The sequence below is a fragment of the Elephas maximus genome, chromosome 1 (genome assembly GCF_024166365.1).
Source record: "Elephas maximus indicus isolate mEleMax1 chromosome 1, mEleMax1 primary haplotype, whole genome shotgun sequence".
NCBI classification, from domain to species: Eukaryota; Metazoa; Chordata; class Mammalia; order Proboscidea; family Elephantidae; genus Elephas; species Elephas maximus.
This window is the reverse complement of record NC_064819.1, coordinates 147843706-147863024: the sequence shown is the minus strand read 5'-3', so window position 1 is coordinate 147863024 and position 19319 is coordinate 147843706. Positions and strand designations below refer to the sequence as shown.

Below are 19319 nucleotides of genomic sequence, written 5' to 3'. Positions count from 1 at the left end.
AATACTTGGCGATTGGTTTGTCTCATGTCCGGGGAAATAATGAAACAACTTGTATCATATTCTTAATTATTGATGGATGCTTAAAATGTATGCATGTTTGTCCTGGGAACTCCTTGAGAACAATGTTCCATATTTTAATGTTTATAAGAAATAAATTTGTTTAAAAGTGATCATGTATAATATATACCTAGCACAAGTAATATCATGATTACTACACTTAAGTACAAGCAAAAAATAGTAGATACTAAACATGGCAGGAGTAAGAGCATGATATATTGTTAGGCTGTTGCCTCGATGCTGATACTCAGCTTTGCGTGAGCAGCATAAGTTTATATACAATTTGAAATTTGAAAATATTACAGACTTGCAAAGCTTTATTGTTGACCTGAGTTCCACAGAGAAACACCAGCACTATTTAATCATATCAAGATGTTAGCGCATTAGCATTATGGGAATGAAGAAATATTATGAAATGGAGGACAAAGAGATTAATGTCATTGATTTTTCATTTTTACTCTTAAACTTTTATTTGTGAAATTCTTTGAAAAACACATTCTGTACCAGGAAACCATCAACCATAGCAGAGTTAAGGCATCATAGTGTACCACCGCTTCACCAGAGCTTACCCATATGTGCCACTTTATAATGCCTGTTCTAGAAAATGCTTCTAAGTTGTCAATGACTGTTTAAGATTTGCGTCTTAACTTGCTGTAGGTACATGCTATATTATGACCTTATTACAAATAGTTATTTTATAGTCTTGTTGTAAACAAATGTGACTAATAAATTATATGGAGCCCTGGTGGTGCAGTGGTTAAAGCGCTTGGCTGCTAATGGAAAGATCAGTAGTTCAAACCCCCCAGCTCTTCCTTGGGAGAAAGATGTGGCATTCTGTTCCCGTAAAGATTTACAGCCTTGGTAACCTATGGAGCAGTTCTGCCCTGCCCTACATAGGGTTGCTGAGTCAGAATCGACTCCATGGCAACAGGTTTTTGGTTGTTTATTGAAAGATCCTGGTTATAAACCATGACCACTTTATTTGCTTAAGCAAAAAAGTGGTAGGACTTTCAGGACATTCTTGAATTACAGAGAAAGCAATGGATCTCAATTTCATATACAGCATTGTAAAATGCCAAGTTAATTTCAATACATAATGAACATCCAAAAGAGGCTTAGAACTGAAAATTCATACAGCATTTTGTATTCTCCTCAACCTAGCACCTGTTTTGCACAGAGTATTTCTGAATTGCTTTTATTTTACTTTATGTAATGAATTATGAAGTTATTCTGTAACCAGACAGAATTATGGATAAAAATTATCTTTGGCAGGTTCAGCATGTTTGAACTAACATTATTGGCTTGTCTTAACTAGTTGTTTTGGTATGTCTAGCTTTCTATGGTTTGTAATGCCTGTAACTAAAGATTACCTTATGGTAAGACATTTTGAAAGTAACAGTAAGTTACTAGACGAGGTACCCTCCTTTCACAGTTGAACAGATTGGTCCCCATGAGGGAGACAGTCTAGGTGGCAATTAAGAGCAGGGACTTCGTGGCCAGGCTGCCTGGGTGTATGAATCCTGGCTCTGCCTCCAGTGGGTGTGTGTGAACTTTGGGCAAATTATTTTTTAACTTATCTGTGCCTCCCATTTGAGAGGCCCTGATGGTTCAGTAGTTAAGCGCTTGGCTGCTATCTAAAAGGTCGGTGGTTCAAAACTACCAGTTGTTCTGCAGGAGAAAGATGGGGCGGTTCTACTCTGTCCTATAGGGTCGCTGTTATGAGTCAAAACCTACTTAGTGCCAGTGGGTTTTATTAAATGGGGATAAATCATAGCATCTGTCTACCTCCTAATGGAAGCCTAGGATTAAATGAGTTAACATATGTAAAATGCTTATAACAGGGCCTGGCACATGATGGATTCTGTATGCATTTGCTATTAATATTATTATTTCTAATGCTGTGATGTATAATTAATTAATGACATGTTACGGTAAAACCTGTGACAGCTGGAACTTGTTTTTCCAGATCTTGCGAGTTCTCTGCCTTTGGCAGGGTGCAGTCTTAACCACTTCTCTGTTGCTCTCTATTAGTGGAAAATATTTGAGTTTTCCTTCTCTGACAGGTTTCTGCCTTACACAGGTTCCGGCTTTTGCAGGTTTTACTGTATAAACTAAAACTGTCTTAATTGCTATCTTAAGAGGAACATTTTTTGGATGTTTAGATTCATACCAAGGAATTAGAAATTTCTGATGTTTTAAATGGTACTATACTTTTATTCACAGTTTAAAAAACTATAAAAATTCAGTCTAAGATTGAGATTCTAAATTTCCTACTTCTTAGCCTGTAAGCTTGTTTGATGAACAAAACGGAGCCTGTTAGGTCAGGCTTCCACCCTACATCCCCTCTTACTTGCCATGCTAACCATTGTCCACTTTAGCTCTTCAGGATTGATAAGCGTTCTTCATCCCCAGCATGAACTGCAGTAGTAATGTGGAATTTTTTTGATTTGCAGATAATACAGCAAACACGCCAAGTAGTAGAAACTGAGCAAAACAAAGAAACTGAGAAATGGAAAAGACTTGCACAATTAAAGAATCGAGAGCTGGACAAGTTTCGCACGGAATTAGACTCAATATTAGATGTCCTTCGGGAGCTTCACCGACAGGGAGTTGTTTTCCCAGCTGCTGTTTCAGAGGACGCTCATGCCCCGGGCCCGGAGGATCACTAGGAAGCCTGGTCTCAGAGGCCTCACTGTTCGGCCTGGAGACACACGGGATGGCGCCACTACCAGGAGCTTTTCAGAATAAGTATTCTTTTCTGTTACCAGAAGCAAACAATAAAAAAACAACGTTTCAAAATAAATTACCCTTAACGAATAAGAGAAAAAAAGTATCATGGCATATTTTACTGAAAATCATTACCCAGTCACATTTTAAGTAAGTTATGGACAAGTCCGTTTGTGTCAAATGATTATAACTACTGAGATTTATGTAAAACAGCTTACTCATAAGAAATGGGAAGAAAAGGAAATCTCCCACACTGCATGTCACATTATCATTGACCAAGTATGTATTCTGAATTTTCTTTGTGCCAGAAAAGCGGCTCCTGCTTTTCCTGGAAACGCACAGTGGAATATGAGTGCAGTGGCTGGGCGATCCTGTGGACTGCAGACAGTGTAAAGCTACCTCAGTAATGTAGATAAGAATTCTAATTTCTGTGCAGGTTAGACAGTGAATTCTCTTGTTTCTCCCAGTTTTCAAATCCTTCCTTGAGGGTCTCTTTTTTGCACCTATTATAAGGTGAAAATGTATATCTCACAAATAATAAGGGGATTGAATTTATCCATTCGTTTAATCTTAATTTAAAGATTAAGTGGCATATCATTTAACCTGCATATCTTAAATGGCAAGCCTACCTTTTTGGTACCTTTGAAAATTATAAACAGAATTCAGCAACATTTTTACTTTCTCTGTTTAAAATATAGTATGTGTCCCTTAGAAGAATTACAAACATGTATAAAAGTAGCTGGATTGTTATTTCTTTTACAGTTCCCATTTCCAAAGGCAGATAGTATACAGTACAAAATTGGGGGGTGTATCCACTTTGATTTTAAATGTTCTAGCCCAGTGCTGTCCAATAGAAATCTCATGTGAGCCACATAAGTAATTTTTAATTTTCTAGTAGCTACATTTAAAAAGGTAAAAAGAAACAGGTGAGATTAATTTAATAATGTATTTTTCGTTATCTACTGTATCTAAAATATCAGTATAAATATAAAATTGAAATTTTTACTAATCAATTTTACTTCTTTTATTCACACTAAGTCATTGAAATCTAGAATATAGTTTACATTTACAGCATCTCAATTTGGACTCAATTTCAAGTACTCAATAACCACATGCCTCTCAGGGGACATCTAGATCAATTGGCGTAACAGAGTTCATAAAGAAAATGCTCTACATCCTACTTCGGTGAGCAGTGTCTGGAGTTTTAAAAGCTTGCGAGTGGCCATCTAAGATACATGTATTGGTCCTGTTCCATCCAGAGCAAAGAATGAAGAAAACCAAAGACACAAGGAAAATACTAGCCCAAAAGACTAAAGGCTCACATGAACCAGAGTCTCCACCAGCCTGAGCCCAGAAGAACTAGATGGTGCCTGGCCACCACAACCAGGCACTCTGACAGGAATCACTACAGAGTGTCCCAAACACAGCGGGAGACAAATGTAACACAATTCAAATTCACGAAAAAAGACCAGACTTATGATCTGACAGAGACTGGAGAAACCCCTGAGACCATGGCCCCTGGACGCTCTGCTAACACAGAACTGAAACCACTCCCAAAGCCCACTTTTCACACAAAAATTAGACAGGGCTATAAAGCAAGCAATAACACAGGTGAGGAACGTGCTTCTTAGTTCAATCAAATATACGAGACCAAATAGGCAACTTCTGCCCAAAAGCAAAATGAGGGAAAAAGAAGGAATAGGAACTGGATGAATGGACACTGGGAACCCGGGGAAGAAAGGGGGAGAGTGCTGTCACATTGTGGGGATTCCAACCAATGTCACAAAATGATATATATATAAGTTTCTTAATGAGAAACTAACTTGAACTGTAAACTTTCACCCAAAGCACAATAACATTTTTTAAAAATAAAATAACCATGTGTCATATTAGATAGTACAGAATAACAATTACAAAGTAGAATATTTTATTTCAAAGGACTGGTGAAATAGATCTCAGTGAAATTACGGGTAGTAAATGTGAAATGCGGAAATTTGCTAAATATAAGGAGTACAAATACTGTCTTAATGTATAGCATTTTTAATGTCCCTTTCCTAAGAAGGTAGAGCATTATAATTTGTGTTTTATTTTTTTATGAATTTTATTGTTTCAAGTTATAAACTATTTTGGTTATTATTTGAGTGTGCTTTTTTATACTTTTTATCTGTATGCCCATGTATTAATATATAGCTACAGCCATCTCCTTGTCCTCTTGATTGACTACCTACTCGTGAATTGTTCATTATAACCACAAATATGGCTGATTCTAGCACAACTAGATTATCACTTACCAAAAAAGTGCATCCTATTTTGACGAAGATTCAACATTTTGGGTAAGTTGTGTACATGGCAGATCTTCAGTTCTGTTTACAGATTAAAGATCCATAAGTAGTATCCAAGCTGTTGTTAAACTAAAAACCTCATAAACCGTACCCCACTCCTTAGTCATTGCCTTTAGTGTTCAGGATCAGTAAACACACAGAACATAGACACCTTTTGGCTGTCTTGCACAAGAAGGCTTTTCTGAAGATTTCATAAGGTCTAAAAATCATCACCTCTCACCAGTTCCATCCAGTTCACAGTGCATTGAGGCATCTGCATCCACAGGGCTGCCCTTCAGGAGACTTATCAGGATAGACAGTTTGTTGCTGACACCTCTGCGTTGGTGCAGAGCGATTTCTGATCTGATCTACTGCTTGTGAGCCCATAGCATTCTATGATAGCTTCTTCTTGTTAGTTGCCATTGAGTCAGTTCCAATTCATGGTGATCCCATGTGTGCAGAGTACAGCTGCGCCATAGAATTTTCAAGGCTCTTACCCTTCAGAAGCAGACCGCTAGGCCTGTCTTCCTAGGTGCCTTCTGGGTGTGTTCGAACTAGTAGTGTGTTCCAGTCAGTAGTCAAGTGCTTAACTATTTGTACCACCCAGGGAATTCACCATGGGAGCATCTATCCATAAACCCTGAGAGATCCAGGCTTTAATATTGGGGTTCCATTCCAGATTACAAAGATCCTAAATTTGTAACTTTATATACGCAATAGGGAAAACAGCTATTCTTTCCTACCCATACTTACTAAGGATTCTGATTAGGTCCGGGATCCATAGGTATATTGTTTAACAGAGGTATTCTTAAAACAAAGACACTGTTCGACTGCTATCCTGATTTGAAAAGCTCTTTAGCAATGAATAGTAAAGAGAACTGTTTTCCAATCCTTTCAAGTTCATTGACAATTCTATTTTAGTATTGAGACCCATCTGATTAATAATCTTTCCTTTCAGTTTCTATAGAACAGACTTTAATCAAAAGCACATGTATTCCCCGATTGGATCACAATAGAGGGTCCTAGACAGAGCAGGAGAGAAATGTAGAACAAAAACTCAAATTCATAAAAAAGACCAGACTTACTGGCCTGATAGAAACTGGAGGAACCGTCAAGCTTATGGCCCTAAGACACATGACTTAGAACTGCATCCGTTCCCGGAAACCACCTTCCAGCCAAGCAATAGGCCAATAAAATAAAAACACTCAAAAAGAACATGATCCATTGAATAAACAATTATATGAGACCAAAAGGGCAACATTTGCCCAAAAGTAAAGATGAGAAGGCAGGAAGGGGTAGGAAAACAAGACAAAAGGAAACAGGGAGCACAGGGCAGAAATGGGGAGAGTGTTGACATGGTGTGGGGATTGCAACCAATGTCATGGAATACTTTGTGTACAATTTGTTGAATGGGAAACTAATTTGCTCTGTGAACTTTGACCTAAAACACAGTAAAATATTTTTTAAAAAAATGTATTCCCACCCAACACCTCTCCAGCTTGGAAGAGATTAAATCGTAACCCTAATTATTTTCTCCTTTCTAGACTAAACCATGATAAATCCATTTTTCTCTTCCAGGATTGCTGACGACTGGAATCACAACCACCTAAATAGTTTTATATAACAGGGAGAAACAGATACTCTTCTTTCCCACGGATACCTACTTCATAGTATTGTTCTAAGAATTAAGTTTGTTCAGGGACAGAATTAATTGGAGGGGAAGTTTATTCTTTGGAAAGGATAGAGGCATCAGGTTTCATTAGCAGAATAAAATGAGTTGTTAGTAAATTCAGGATAATGAGAAATGATCAAGACTGGAGAAGCAAGCTGAAATTGGAGAGGTTACCGTAGAAGGTATGCATTCTTGGGGCACAAACCACAAGAACCAAGAACACAGTAGAAATGTGACCAAGTGGAGTAAGTCTCAGGAAAGCTTGCCTGGCACGAATACCTTAGGGTGTTGGTATTATAACAAGAAAATCCTTAAGAAGATGCAGTGGACAGAGAAAAAGATGTAGAAATACATGTGTTCTATGAAACTCCTTGGAGGAGAGAGTCTGGAAAGGATTTTGGGGAGGGATTTGTGAGCTAGACAGAAGTGAAGTTGAGGTAAAGAATTTATAACAGGGTTAAATTGTGGGGAAAGAACTGAGTAGAATGATGCATCTTGTGTTTTCCATCCACTGGCTCCAGCCAAAGTCAGTGTTAACCATACAATTGCATATCCTTGTCTTCTTATCTCTTCTGCTTGTTACCATGACTGCATAGAAAGAGCCTTAGTCAGGAAAAGCTGATGCTCATTCCCCTGATTTGAGATCGAAACACTCACAGCAGCACAGTTCCTCACACTTGTAGGAGAGTTTGGTAAATTAATCACCTGCATTTGTCCCTTGAATTCTATCTAGAAATGCATTCCTCCCCGCCCTGTCAACCCCCAGCTATCGTATTGACTCTCTCGGCATAACTCAGTACTAGCAGGATAACGTCAGATCGGCATCTCTACCGTTCCTCTCTCCTAAGCGCCTGCACCTATTTACAATTATGGTCAGAATTACCATTCAGATCACCCACTGTTCTAAACTCAATGTGTTTGAGACCAATCCCTCATTTGTAATCCCTCCTCCACCCCCAGAAACCAGCTGCCTACTCCCCTGGGTCCTTTAGCCATCCTGTTCTAATCCTCCCCAACATGGAGTCCTTAAGGCCTGTAACCGGTTTTTTTTTTTTTTTTTTCAAAATAATACATCTATCCATTTCTTTCCATTCCCATAGTTACCACCACAACTGAAGCCCTGTCACCATTTTACTCTTAACTTTTCAAGCAGAGGCTTAATTGATTCCCCCTCCCCAGTCCTCTTCTCACTCTAAATAGTCTGGCACAGCATTACCAGGTGATTTTTCCTAAAGCTCTCCCGGACATCTATCCCCTTGCTACCCCAACCCGTTGTTTTTTAGGTGGAAAAATCAGAATCATTAGCCTTCAAGGCCCTCTCCTCAGCCTTCCTCTCTACACTCTATTTCAGACCTCTAATTTCTCAGATTCTATATTTTCTGTTAGCTGCCATAAAAAATTACCACAAACTTAATAGCTTAAAGCAAAACAATTTTCTTACAGTTCTGTAGGCCAGGGGTCTGACACTTGCACGGGTTAGTTTGGCTGCGTTCCTTTGTGGAGGATCTAGAGGAGAATTCGTCTTCTTGCCTTGACCAGTTTCACCCACTTCTGCCCTCTGCCTCCGCCTTCATAGCCAGTGACTTTGCATCTCTCTGAGCATTCTTTGGAAACCCTGGTAGCATAATGGTTAAGTGCTATGGCTGCTAACCAAAAGGTTGGCAGTTCGAATCCACCAGGCGCTCACTGGAAACTCTATGGAGCAGCTCTACTCTGTCCTGTAGGGTCACTGTGAGTCGGAATCAATTCGACGGCAGTGGGCTGGTTCCGGAGCATTCTCTGCAGCCACAGCACCCTCTGACTCTGAGCTACGCTGGTAAAGGCTCTCTGATGTTAATGACCCTTTTGATTAAAGTGGATCACTGGTGGTGCAGTGGTTAATAGCTGGGCTGCTAACCAAAAGGTGGGTATCCACCATCCGCTCCTTGGAAACCCAGTGGGGCAGTTCCACTCTGTCCTATAGAGTTGGCTATGAGTCGGAGTTGACTCCACAGCAACAGGCTTTTTTTGTGTGTGATTAAATTGGGCCCACCTCAGTAATGCAGGCTGAAGTCTCCATTTTCAAGGTCCTTAAGCACACGTGCAAAGTTCTTTGTGCTACAGAGGGTAACATTCACAGGTGGACATCTTTTTTCTGCCTACCACACTGCCTTCAGTCAACCAATTACTCATGTTCTAACTGTGCTACCTAAGCTGCTGCCTTTGCTTATGCCCCCTCTTTCACCACCAGCTCTCTTCCACCACACCATTTTTTCATCACACCAGATTTTTATGATTATATTCTTCTCTAAATGGGACATATTTTCTGTATCACATGTCTCTCTGTGGTTTTTATTGTATGTTACCCAAAGCAGGTCCTGTTTAGTGCAGCTTCTCATCAATGAAGACACACCAAGGAGGGAGGAAGAGTGTTCAGTGCAAGCTCTCAGGCAAGGAGCAAGGAGGTGTACACCTCAAATCAAGCTCCCCGAGCAAAGGGAGGCAGAACCTTTTATATTGTCTCTCACTAGGAAGTATATACAATCGTTATGGACTACACAGGTTATCAGGGAGCACAGGAAGACACATTGCATTTTTTTTCTTTGACTTGTAGTCTAGTAAACTGGAATTGACTGGCTTGAGCCACACCCAGTGCTCTGAGGACAATGGCCAGGAGCGGGTAGGTTCTGCTTGGTCTGAGCAGCTCCCAGTTGAGCCACACCCATTGCCATCACCTAAGCTTTTGTTTGCTAGTGGACAGAAGGACCAGGTAAGCAGCTCCTGGCTGTGTTGGCTATCACATATACATGTGCCACATCCCCTGTGTGTTCATTTCTTTTTGTTCATCTCTTTATTCCCCTAGAATCTTCCAAAAGAATCAACTCCTTGAGGATGATGATATTGACAGTGAGGACACAGGCCTTTCAGGGATGACTCAGAGGGAGATCATTGCAAAACCACCAGAGAAACAGGTACAAAGGTAAACTGCTATACTGTTTAATGGATTAGCTAATAGTTCCACCATTTTTTTAATTTTGTATCACTAAATTTAAGTTTTAAATGAATTTTCTTTAACCACTAGCCAAGATTCTAGTTTAGAACAAAAATCTGAGAGCATTTCTGTCTGCTCACAAATTGTCTAATAGCCTTTTAAATACATGATGCTTCAATAAAGATTAATTCTGTGCTTCAAATAAACAGGATTCATATAATCTCACCAGACCTAATGATGTAGAAAGACCAAGGAAGGAAAAAAAAATGCATTCATAAATTTTCTGAGTCTTAAATTTCTCACGGGAGAAACCATTAACCAAGCTGAGTGTCATAGCGGCATAACACCTGAGCGTGATGGGAAAGCTGATTTCCCTACTCATAGTTATGCTGCAGCCCTGGTGGTGCAGTGGTTAAGAACTGTGGCTGCTAGCCAAAAGGTCAGCAGTTCAAATCCACCAGCTGCTTCTTGGAAATGCTATGAGGCAGTTCTACTCTGCCCTATAATGTCACTATGAGTCGGAATTGCCTCAACGGCAATGGGTCTGGTTTGGGGTTTATAGTTATGCTGCTAACAAACACAACAAGGTGTTAAAACAATGTCCTCATTGTGTTTGTTCCTAATAAGTGTGGAACAGAGTATAGCAATTAAGGCTGTAGAAAAAGCAGGCCAAACATATTCCCATGCTGCCAGATCACTGGGCTGAATTTCTCCCATAAGAAGGGCATGCTTATCCTCCAGTCATTCTTCCTGAGATTCATATGCTTTTAGCGGGCTGGGGCATAACTTCAGTTCCCCCAGTAAAGAGCAAGAGTAGGACTGGAGTGGGCCAGTGGGAATACACTAGATTTGAGTTGAGGTGCACTGCCCTGGTAGCAAAAGGAGCCTTCGATATCTTTAAGAGTATGACATTCCTCCAGTAGTTTAATGATGAGGCAGTATGTGAACAATAAATATATTGTTAAGACACAACTAAATATAATTAGCATCAAAGTTAGCGGGAGTATATTTTGATATTTGGAAAATAATTATCTAATTATTCTCTGTAAGTGCAGTAATAGCAATAGAAACGTTAAAGGCTCAGAGATCTTGGAAATAACAAGCAATAGAATAAAAAATGTTAAGTCTGTTAGAATCCTTGACAATGTGCAGGCAAATAAGCTAGATGTACTCTGCAGAGCCCTCTTAATGCCGGACTCACTCCTGCATTTTTTTTAAATTGCCATTGAGTCAATTCTGGCTCATGGCAACCCCATGTGTGTAGAAGTAGAATTCTACTCTGTAGGGTTTTTGATGGCTAATTTTTAAAAGTAGATAACCAGTCTTTTCTTCCAAGGTACCTCTGGGTAGACTCGAACCTCTAACCTTTTGGTTAGCAGCCAAGCACATTAACTATTTGCAACACCCAGGGACTCCAAAGGATTCCAAAGGACACCACTCTGGGAACTTCAAAGTATAATACTAGGCTTTTTGGCAGACAGAAGGAAATAAGTCAAGATTCCTGACATTAAGATGCTTTCTGTCTGGCAGGAAAGATCAGACAAGTAAATATAGCCAAATATAAATAAATGTAATAAGAGTATTATGAAGTATGAATGAAGCACAGAAGAAAGAGAAATACCTTTCATTGGAGTTCTGGAGAGCCTTTTTTAGAAAATGTGGCTTTGGAGTTAGATCTTAAGAAATGGATAGAATTTTGGCAGAACAGGATGTAAAAAGGGAATTTGCAATCTGATTCTAAAATTCATGTAGAAATGGGAAGGAGTCAAATAACCAAAACAACTTTAAACAATAAGAACAAAGTTGGACTAAATAAGACAATAGATAAGTGATAACTTTGGTGAAGGCTAAGACAGTACACAATTCTGGGAAAGCCAGCACAACTTGTACAAGGCAAGGTCATATAAGTTCCATAGATACAACTAAACTTCCTGAGGGACTGAACTGCTGGGCTGAGAGCTGTGGGGACTATGGTCTTAGGGAATATCTAGCTCAATTGGCATAACATAGTTTATAAAGAAAATGTTCTACATTCACTTATCTGGGGGCTTAAAAGCCTGTGTGCAGCCATCTAAGATACTCCACTTGTCTCACCCCTTCAGGACCAAGGGATAATGAAGAAAACTGAAGACACAAGGCAAAGATTAGTCCAAAGGACTAATGGACCACAACTACCATGGCATCTACCAGACTGAGTTCAGTATGAGATGTTGCCCAGCTGCCACCACTGACTGTTCTGACAGAGGTCACAATAGAGGGTCTCGGACAGAGCTGGAGAAGAATGTGGAATGAAACTCTAACCCACACACACACAAAAAAAGACAGACTTACTGGCCTGACAAACACTAGAGAAACCGTAAGAGTATGGCCCCCAGACACCCTTTTAGTTCAGTAATGAAGTCATTCCCAAGGTTCACCCTTCAAAGACTAGACAGGCCCATAAAACAAAACAAGACTAAAGGGGCACAACAGCCCAGGGACAAGGACTAGAAGGTAGGAGGGGATAGGAAAGCTGGTAATAGGGAACCCAAGGTTGAGAAGGGAGAGTGTTGACCTGTCATGGGGTTGTTAACCAATGTCATGAAACAGTATGTGTACTAAAAATAAAAGAAAAAAAGAACAAAGTTGGAGAACTTATACTATCTGATTCAAGACTTACTCTAAGGTTACAGTAATCAAGAAGTGTGGTATTAGAGAGAGATAGGCAAATATAAAAACAGAACAGAATAGAATGTCCAGAAATAAACCAATGCATATGGACAACTGATTTTCAACAAAGGTGCAAAGGCAATTCAGTGACAAAGGATTGCCTTTTCAACAAATCATGCTGGAACAATTAAATATCCATATACAAAATAATGAACTTCAATTCTTCATATCATATACAAAAATTAACTCAAAATAGCTCATAGACCTTAATGGAAAATCTGAAACTATAAAATTTCTAGGAAAAAAAAAAAATTAGGATTTTGCTGACCTTGGGTCCAGCAAAGATTTATATGACACTAAAAGCACAATCCATTAAAAAAAGAAATTGATATAAAGGACTTTAGCAAAATGAAGACTTTCTGCTTTCAAAGACCTTTTAAGAAAAAGAAAAGCCACAGACTGGGAGAAATTTTGCAGATCATACATCTGATAAAGAACTTATAAACAGAGTATCTCAAAACTCAATAATAATTAGAAAATAGTCACATTGAAATTAAAAAAAAAAAAAAGCCCAAAGACTTGAAAAGACACTTCACCAAAAATATACAGATGACAAATAAGTACATGAAATGGTCCTGAATGCCATTAGTCATTAGGGAAATGCAAATGAAGACTACAACAAGATACCACTATAGTAAATATTAGAATGCATAAAATTAAAGACTGACATTACAAAGTGTTGGCAAGGAAGTAGAATAACTGGACATCTCATACACTGTGGTAGGAATGTAAAGTGGTACAAATACTTTAGAAAAACACTTAGCAGATTCTTAAAAAGTTAAACATCCACTTACCATATGACTCAGCCATTTCTCTTCTAGGTACTTACCTAATAAAAGCATATCTCCGTATAAAGACTTGTAAACAAATGTTCGTAGTAGTTTATTTGTAATGGCCAAAACTGGAAATAAATGTTCATCAACAGAGAAACAGATAATCAAATTATGGTGTATTCATACAATGAAATACTACTCAACAATTGCAAAAAAAAAAAAAATTATTATTGCATGCAACATGATGAATCTTAAGCTAATTATGCCAAGTGAAAGAAGCCAGACAAAAAAGATTACATACTACATAATTCCATTCTAGAAAATGCAAAACAATATATAGTGACAAAAATCAAATCAGTGTTTCCCATGGAATGGGGGGACATGAGGAAGAGAGGGATTACAGAAGACCACATGTGATATATTCATTATCTTAATTGTGTTGATTCCTTGGATGAATACATATGTCGGAACTTATGCAACATCACTACGCAAGTTCAGGCCTTCTACAAACTCACCAAAGTTTACTCAAAGTCCAGCTTTGTCTGCCACTTACTAGCTCTCTTTAGCCTAGACAAAACATTGAATCTTCCAGAGCCTTAGTTCCCTTATCTGCAAAATAAATGTAAAGAACAGTCTGCCCCTTTACCCATCTATCCATCCATCCAGCCAGCAAATATTTATCGACCGCCTGCTATGTTCCCAGGAACTGGTCTAACCACTTGAGATTTATCAGTGAACAAAATAAACAGCCATGCCCTTGAGGAGTTTACATTCTAGTAGAAAGGGCAGAAAATGCACTATAGACATAATATCATGTAAATTGTATAGTATGATAAAAGGTGGTAATTGTGAAGGAGGAAAAACAGATCATGATAAGGGAGATAGATAAGGAGTGTTGGGTTAGGTCACAGGACGACTAGGATAGTTTTCATTGAGAACCTTGAGGAAAGACTTGAAGGAGATGAGGGAGTGAACCATGTGGATTATTTAGCAAAAGAGTGTTCCAGACAGACCAACCAGGGCATCAGCCCTAAAATGGGTGCATTTGTGATGTTTTCAAGGAACACCAAGGAGGCCAGTGTGGCTGAAGCAAGAATAAGCCAGGGGAGAGCAGTAGAAACTCTGGGGTGGGGTGTTCTCATAGACCACATAGGTCATTGTAAGGACTCTGGGTTCTTTGCTGAGTGAAATGCGAAACCATCGCAGGGTTTTGAGAAGAGACGTGATCTATCTGACATTTAAAAGGATCATTTAAGCCTCTGTGTTGAGAGTTCTCAGAGTTAAAGCACTTAGTAGCGTGGCTGCTTAGTACTTAGTGAAAGTTACCTGTTACTGTTTGTAATGGGTGCTGGTAGAGCCCTACCCAGATCCTGTTTACTAACCAGTATGCCATTCCCAGCTTCTGTGGCTATTGGTCAGTGCCCCCTTCTCTTGAGAACTGCCCTTGGTCAAAGTGGGAGCCACTTTTCCCTGACTTGGGACTACAAAAGGTCATGCTCCAGCCTCAAGAGGGGACGGGTTCCCAGGCCTTAACCTAACAGAGCTGGCCCAGTTGGATTTCAAAATTGCTTAGGATCAGAAAGACTCCTTTTTTCCCTTCCATTTTCTCCATTTTTGCATGAGAATGTCTGTAACTGGTATCCTATGGCTTTCCCATCATTGTATTTTGGGAGCAAATAACTTCTTCTAGTTCTATGGGTCCACAGATGGAGAGGAATTTTTCTCAGGATGGATCATGCACTGAATCTCTATGACTTAAATGGTTAAGAGATGAGATATGGGACTTTTGAGCTGATGAGATTTAGATGATGTATTAGACTCTGAGTTGCTGCTGTAATAGTTTGAGACTTCGGGGGATGTTGGGATGAGGTGAATACATTTTGCATATGGATGGGCCTGAATCTTTGAAGCCAGAGGGCAGCCTATAGTCAGCTGAATAATGCCTCCCCCAAACATGCCCATGTCCTAATCCCCAGAGCTGTGACTCTGTCACATGGCAAAAGGGACTTTGCAAATGTGATTTAGAATCCTGAGATGGGGCCATTATCCTGAATTATCTGCGAGGGTCCAATTTAATCAATCACAAGAGTCAAGAAGGAAATGTGAAGACAAAATGAGAGATCACAGTGAGGTGGGGCCATGAGCCAAGGAATGTGGGCAGCCTCTGGAAGCTGGAAAAAGGAAATGGATTCTCCCCTAGAGCTTTCAGAAGGAACACAGCACTGATGATAACTTGATTTTTAGCCCACTGAGATTGAGCTTTGACTTCTGCATTCCAAAACTGTAAAAGAATAAATTTGTGTCAAGAGAATAAATTTGTGTCATGTTAAGCCAGTAATTTTCTGTTAATCTGTTACAATGGCAACAGGAAACTAATACAGGAACCAACATGAAGCTCATGCTGCCTAGCTGTGTCGTGAGTAATGAAGTCCGTTGTCTCTCACTCAGGAGTCTAATGTCTTCTGGCAGCATGCATAACACTGTGGCAGGATAACTCATTAGGTTGTAAGTACAGTAAAATCTCGGACCCTTCGGTTCTTGATTTAGCTCATAAAAATGATGGAATAGTCATGGATATTTTTCCAACTTTGAATATCCTTCAGTGTTCTGACTAATAAATCTGCATTTTTTAGTAAGATACCACTTAAATAGCTTTGAACATTAATAAGAAATAGCCTATGGTTTATATTTGGTTGAGTAATTTATGAGTAATTAGAAGGTAGAAATTAATAAAATCAGCATTCTTTATGACTGTTACTGTATTGTAGAGAATATTCAGGAAAATATATAAGTATCTGTAAGAATGTGTTAAAGCAGATTTAATTATTAAGAAATATTCTCTGCTTTGTTCTGCTGTTCAGTGTCAAGAGCCTTAAAGAATACTGTTTTCCTCAAAAGACATTATTATGGCAAAGGGATTTCTGTTGGTTGGTTAATTCCTAAAGCATGGCTGGTGCATGACTGGGACCCCCAAGATGACGGAATCAACACTGCCCACTCTAAGAAATTTGAAGGTATTACAAATGCGGTATAGTTTTTAAAGGAAAGAGGAAAAATAGATGTGTGAAAACAAAGAACCAGAGAAAATTCCTGTGCGATCAAATGTATTTATTTTACAGCTAAAGCAAGACAGGCAGTGAACAAATTCATAATGAAAATGCCACTCACAAATTAGCAGCTAGCCATGCGAGCAACTAAGGGTGTGTGCAGAACCAGGTTATTGCCAATACCAGTGCGCAGGCTTGATTTCTTCATGAACTTAACTCTGCATTGTACACGTATTTACATAATCTAGGCCACCCTGAATATCTGTTGGTGGAGTATTTTCAACCCACTTACCGCTTCAGCTCAAAGCCCACACAGTAGCCAGATGACCCTCATTTATCTGTCTGTAGTAAAGAGACAGCCTGGCAAACAGCACTTTTATTGTTCTATAGCCAATGGTCAATGGTACTACAATGTGACCAGACACAGGTACACAAATAGAGACAAACAGGACGACACCACTCCTTCCCTCTCCTTACTCAGCTGACAACCTTCTCTACAGTTCTTGGGGACTGAAACTCATTCTGAGGGCGATGCAGCTGTCCCCCAGGTCTGAGCATGAGTGGCCTAAAGGTTCTCAGAAGAGCAGTTTCCGCACAACCCAGCAGAAATGCTAGCCAACAGTGACCATGTAAGGCAAGTCTCCTGACAGCCTAGTAGACCTCTGGGCCCCTGGGCTAAAGCTGGACTCCGTTAAGGGCTAGATAAAAGGTACAGACATTTAGGGAATCGTAAAACAAGACAGGAGGCAGTGCCTTAGCTTATAATGCTTTATGCATATACCAGCCTCATCTGGGTGCAAAGTCATAAATTCACCAATTATCAGAGCTGGGAGGGATACTGCAGCCACCTCATCTTACAGTAAAAAAAGGTGGCTGCCCAGAGAGGTGAAACAAATTGCTAAAAGGCACAGAATATGGTCATGGTAGGGTTAGATTAAAAGCAGTATGCTGACCCCCATTCCGGAAGAATGATACTGGATATTCGGCCAAATTTTTCAACAAGGAAAATAGAATACTGTAAATAATCAAAAAAAAAAAAAAAAAAAGCCTCAAGTGTGTTTAAAGGCACATAAATTGCCTATTTACTCTGCTTATTCAGGTCTTGCTCTTTTCTCTCTCTCTCTTTCACACACACACACGTACAATTTTGGTGAATGAAGAAGATTTTTTGCTATACAAAGACAGAATCCACATCTTCAGGGAGGCCTTTACAAAGCATGTTTCTCAATCCATGTCTTTGTGTGAGGTCTGGCAAACTGGCTTATTTTCTAAAACAATGGGTGGGTCAGAAATCAGAAGATCATCTTCCCCAAAGGAGGAGTTCTGGTCTGAGTTCACAAAGTTGGGGATGTCAAATTTCATAAGCCTGTTCAGCTCCTCCTCTGGCCTCCCGCTGCCTCGGAGGGCTTCCTGGAACTGCACATCGCTGTCAAAGGCTGTGGTCTGGTGACAAGCCTTGGGCCTGTCCAAGTGGTCCACTTCATTGATGTAGCAGTGAAAGAGGGACCTGGATTCCTCATTGCCTTGGCGAGAAAACACCTTATCCGGCTCCACGGGTCTTCCAAAGTCTGACACAAAGCTGTTCATTCTGAATCTCTTTTCAGAAGATTCTGCATTGCTATAAAGGAAAGAAAATAACAGATTATTTACACTCTAGCTCATTCACCTGCAGAATCATGGTTTTCTGCACATAGGGCAGGCCAGCATATTTCCATAGAGCACCTACACAGGGCATGCAGACCAAAAAACCAAACCAAAAGAAACATCAAAAATGAGATGCTTCTGAAAATGTTCAAATAAACTCAAGGCAGAAGCTTAGGGATGAAAGCCCCTAGAGAATCCTGAGAGCAGATACCTTGCTAGGGAATCTCCCAGTATTCTCCATCATTCAGCAATGTTTCTCAGTGGGATTCTTGGATTATTTGTACCACAATTACTTGAAGTACTTCTTAAACTGCAGATTCCTAGGTCACCCAAAACCAAACCCACTGCTGTTGAGTCGATCCTGACTCATAGAGTCCCTATAGGACAGAGTAAAACTGCCCCATAGGGTTTCCAAGGAGTGCCTGGTGGATTCAAACCACTGACCCTTTAGTTAGCAGCTGTAGCTTTTAACCACTACATCACCAGGGTTTCCTCCTAGGTCACAGGTCCTCAAAATCTATGGATGTGGGGCCCAGAAATCTGCATTTTCACAGGATCCCCAAGGATTATTACTCATACTGGAGTTTAGAACCACTGGCCTACAACAATAATCATACTATCTCATAGTGGTGTGTTCAGTATTTGTCAAAGCACTGTCATATCATTTACCTCCCTTGATTCTCAAAATAGAACAATGCAGTCTTGTAGACAAGAATTATTATACTCATTTCATTGTTGTTAGGTGCTGTCGAGTCGTTTCCAACTCATAGCGACCCTATGTACAAAGAACGAAAACACTGCCCAGTCCTGCGCCATCCTCATAATCATTGTTATGCTTGAGCCCACTGTTGCAGCCACTGTGTCAATCCATCTCGTTGAGGGTCTTCTTCTTTTTCACTGACCTTCTACTTTACCAAGCACAATGTCCTTCTCCAGGGACTGATCCCTCCTGATAACGTGTCTAAAGTATTTGACACGAAGTCTCGCCATCCTCGCTTCTGAGGCGCATTCTGGCTATTTTATTCCAAGACAGATTTGTTTGTTACTCATTTTACAAATTCATAAACTAAGGTAACCAAAACCAAACCAAACCCATCCACATCAAGTCAATTCTGACTTATAGCAGCCCTTTAGGACAGAGCAGAAATGTCCCATTGGGTTTCCAAGGCTGTAAATCTTAACGGAATCAGACTATCACACCTTTCTCCTGCAGAGCCGCTGGTAGGTTCGAACCACCGACCTTCTGGTTAGCATCTGAGCTCTTAAACACTGCATATCAGGGCTCCTAAACTAAGGCAAGGGGCAATCAAATTGTCCATTGAGTCACACAGCTAGTTAGTGATAGGATGAAACCCCAGTTCCTAATTCCTTACTTAGTGTAGGACAAATTAACAGTTC

General features: G+C 39.8%; 2 protein-coding genes across 6 annotated transcripts in view; one reads left to right on the top strand and one right to left on the bottom strand.

Annotated features, from left to right (window-relative positions):
- CEP162 (centrosomal protein 162) overlaps nt 1–12973 on the top strand; it is an 80335-nt gene extending 67362 nt beyond the window's left edge. For 2 of the 4 annotated variants that reach the window (XM_049896606.1, XM_049896616.1), the window contains exons 27-28: nt 2511–9736; nt 11851–12973. In XM_049896606.1, coding sequence (XP_049752563.1) covers nt 2511–2726 — 216 coding nt within the window. In that variant the 3' untranslated portion in view covers nt 2727–9736; nt 11851–12973. The remainder of the gene's footprint in view (nt 1–2510; nt 9737–11850) is intronic. The other 2 variants (XM_049896625.1, XM_049896634.1) reach the window with 2 other exon arrangements.
- Nucleotides 12974–16325: 3352 nt separating this feature from the next.
- Nucleotides 16326–19319, bottom strand: part of MRAP2 (melanocortin 2 receptor accessory protein 2) — a 52510-nt gene continuing 49516 nt past the window's right edge. For both annotated transcript variants that reach the window (XM_049896590.1, XM_049896580.1), the window contains one exon: nt 16326–17895. In XM_049896590.1, coding sequence (XP_049752547.1) covers nt 17502–17895 — 394 coding nt within the window. In that variant the 3' untranslated portion in view covers nt 16326–17501. The remainder of the gene's footprint in view (nt 17896–19319) is intronic.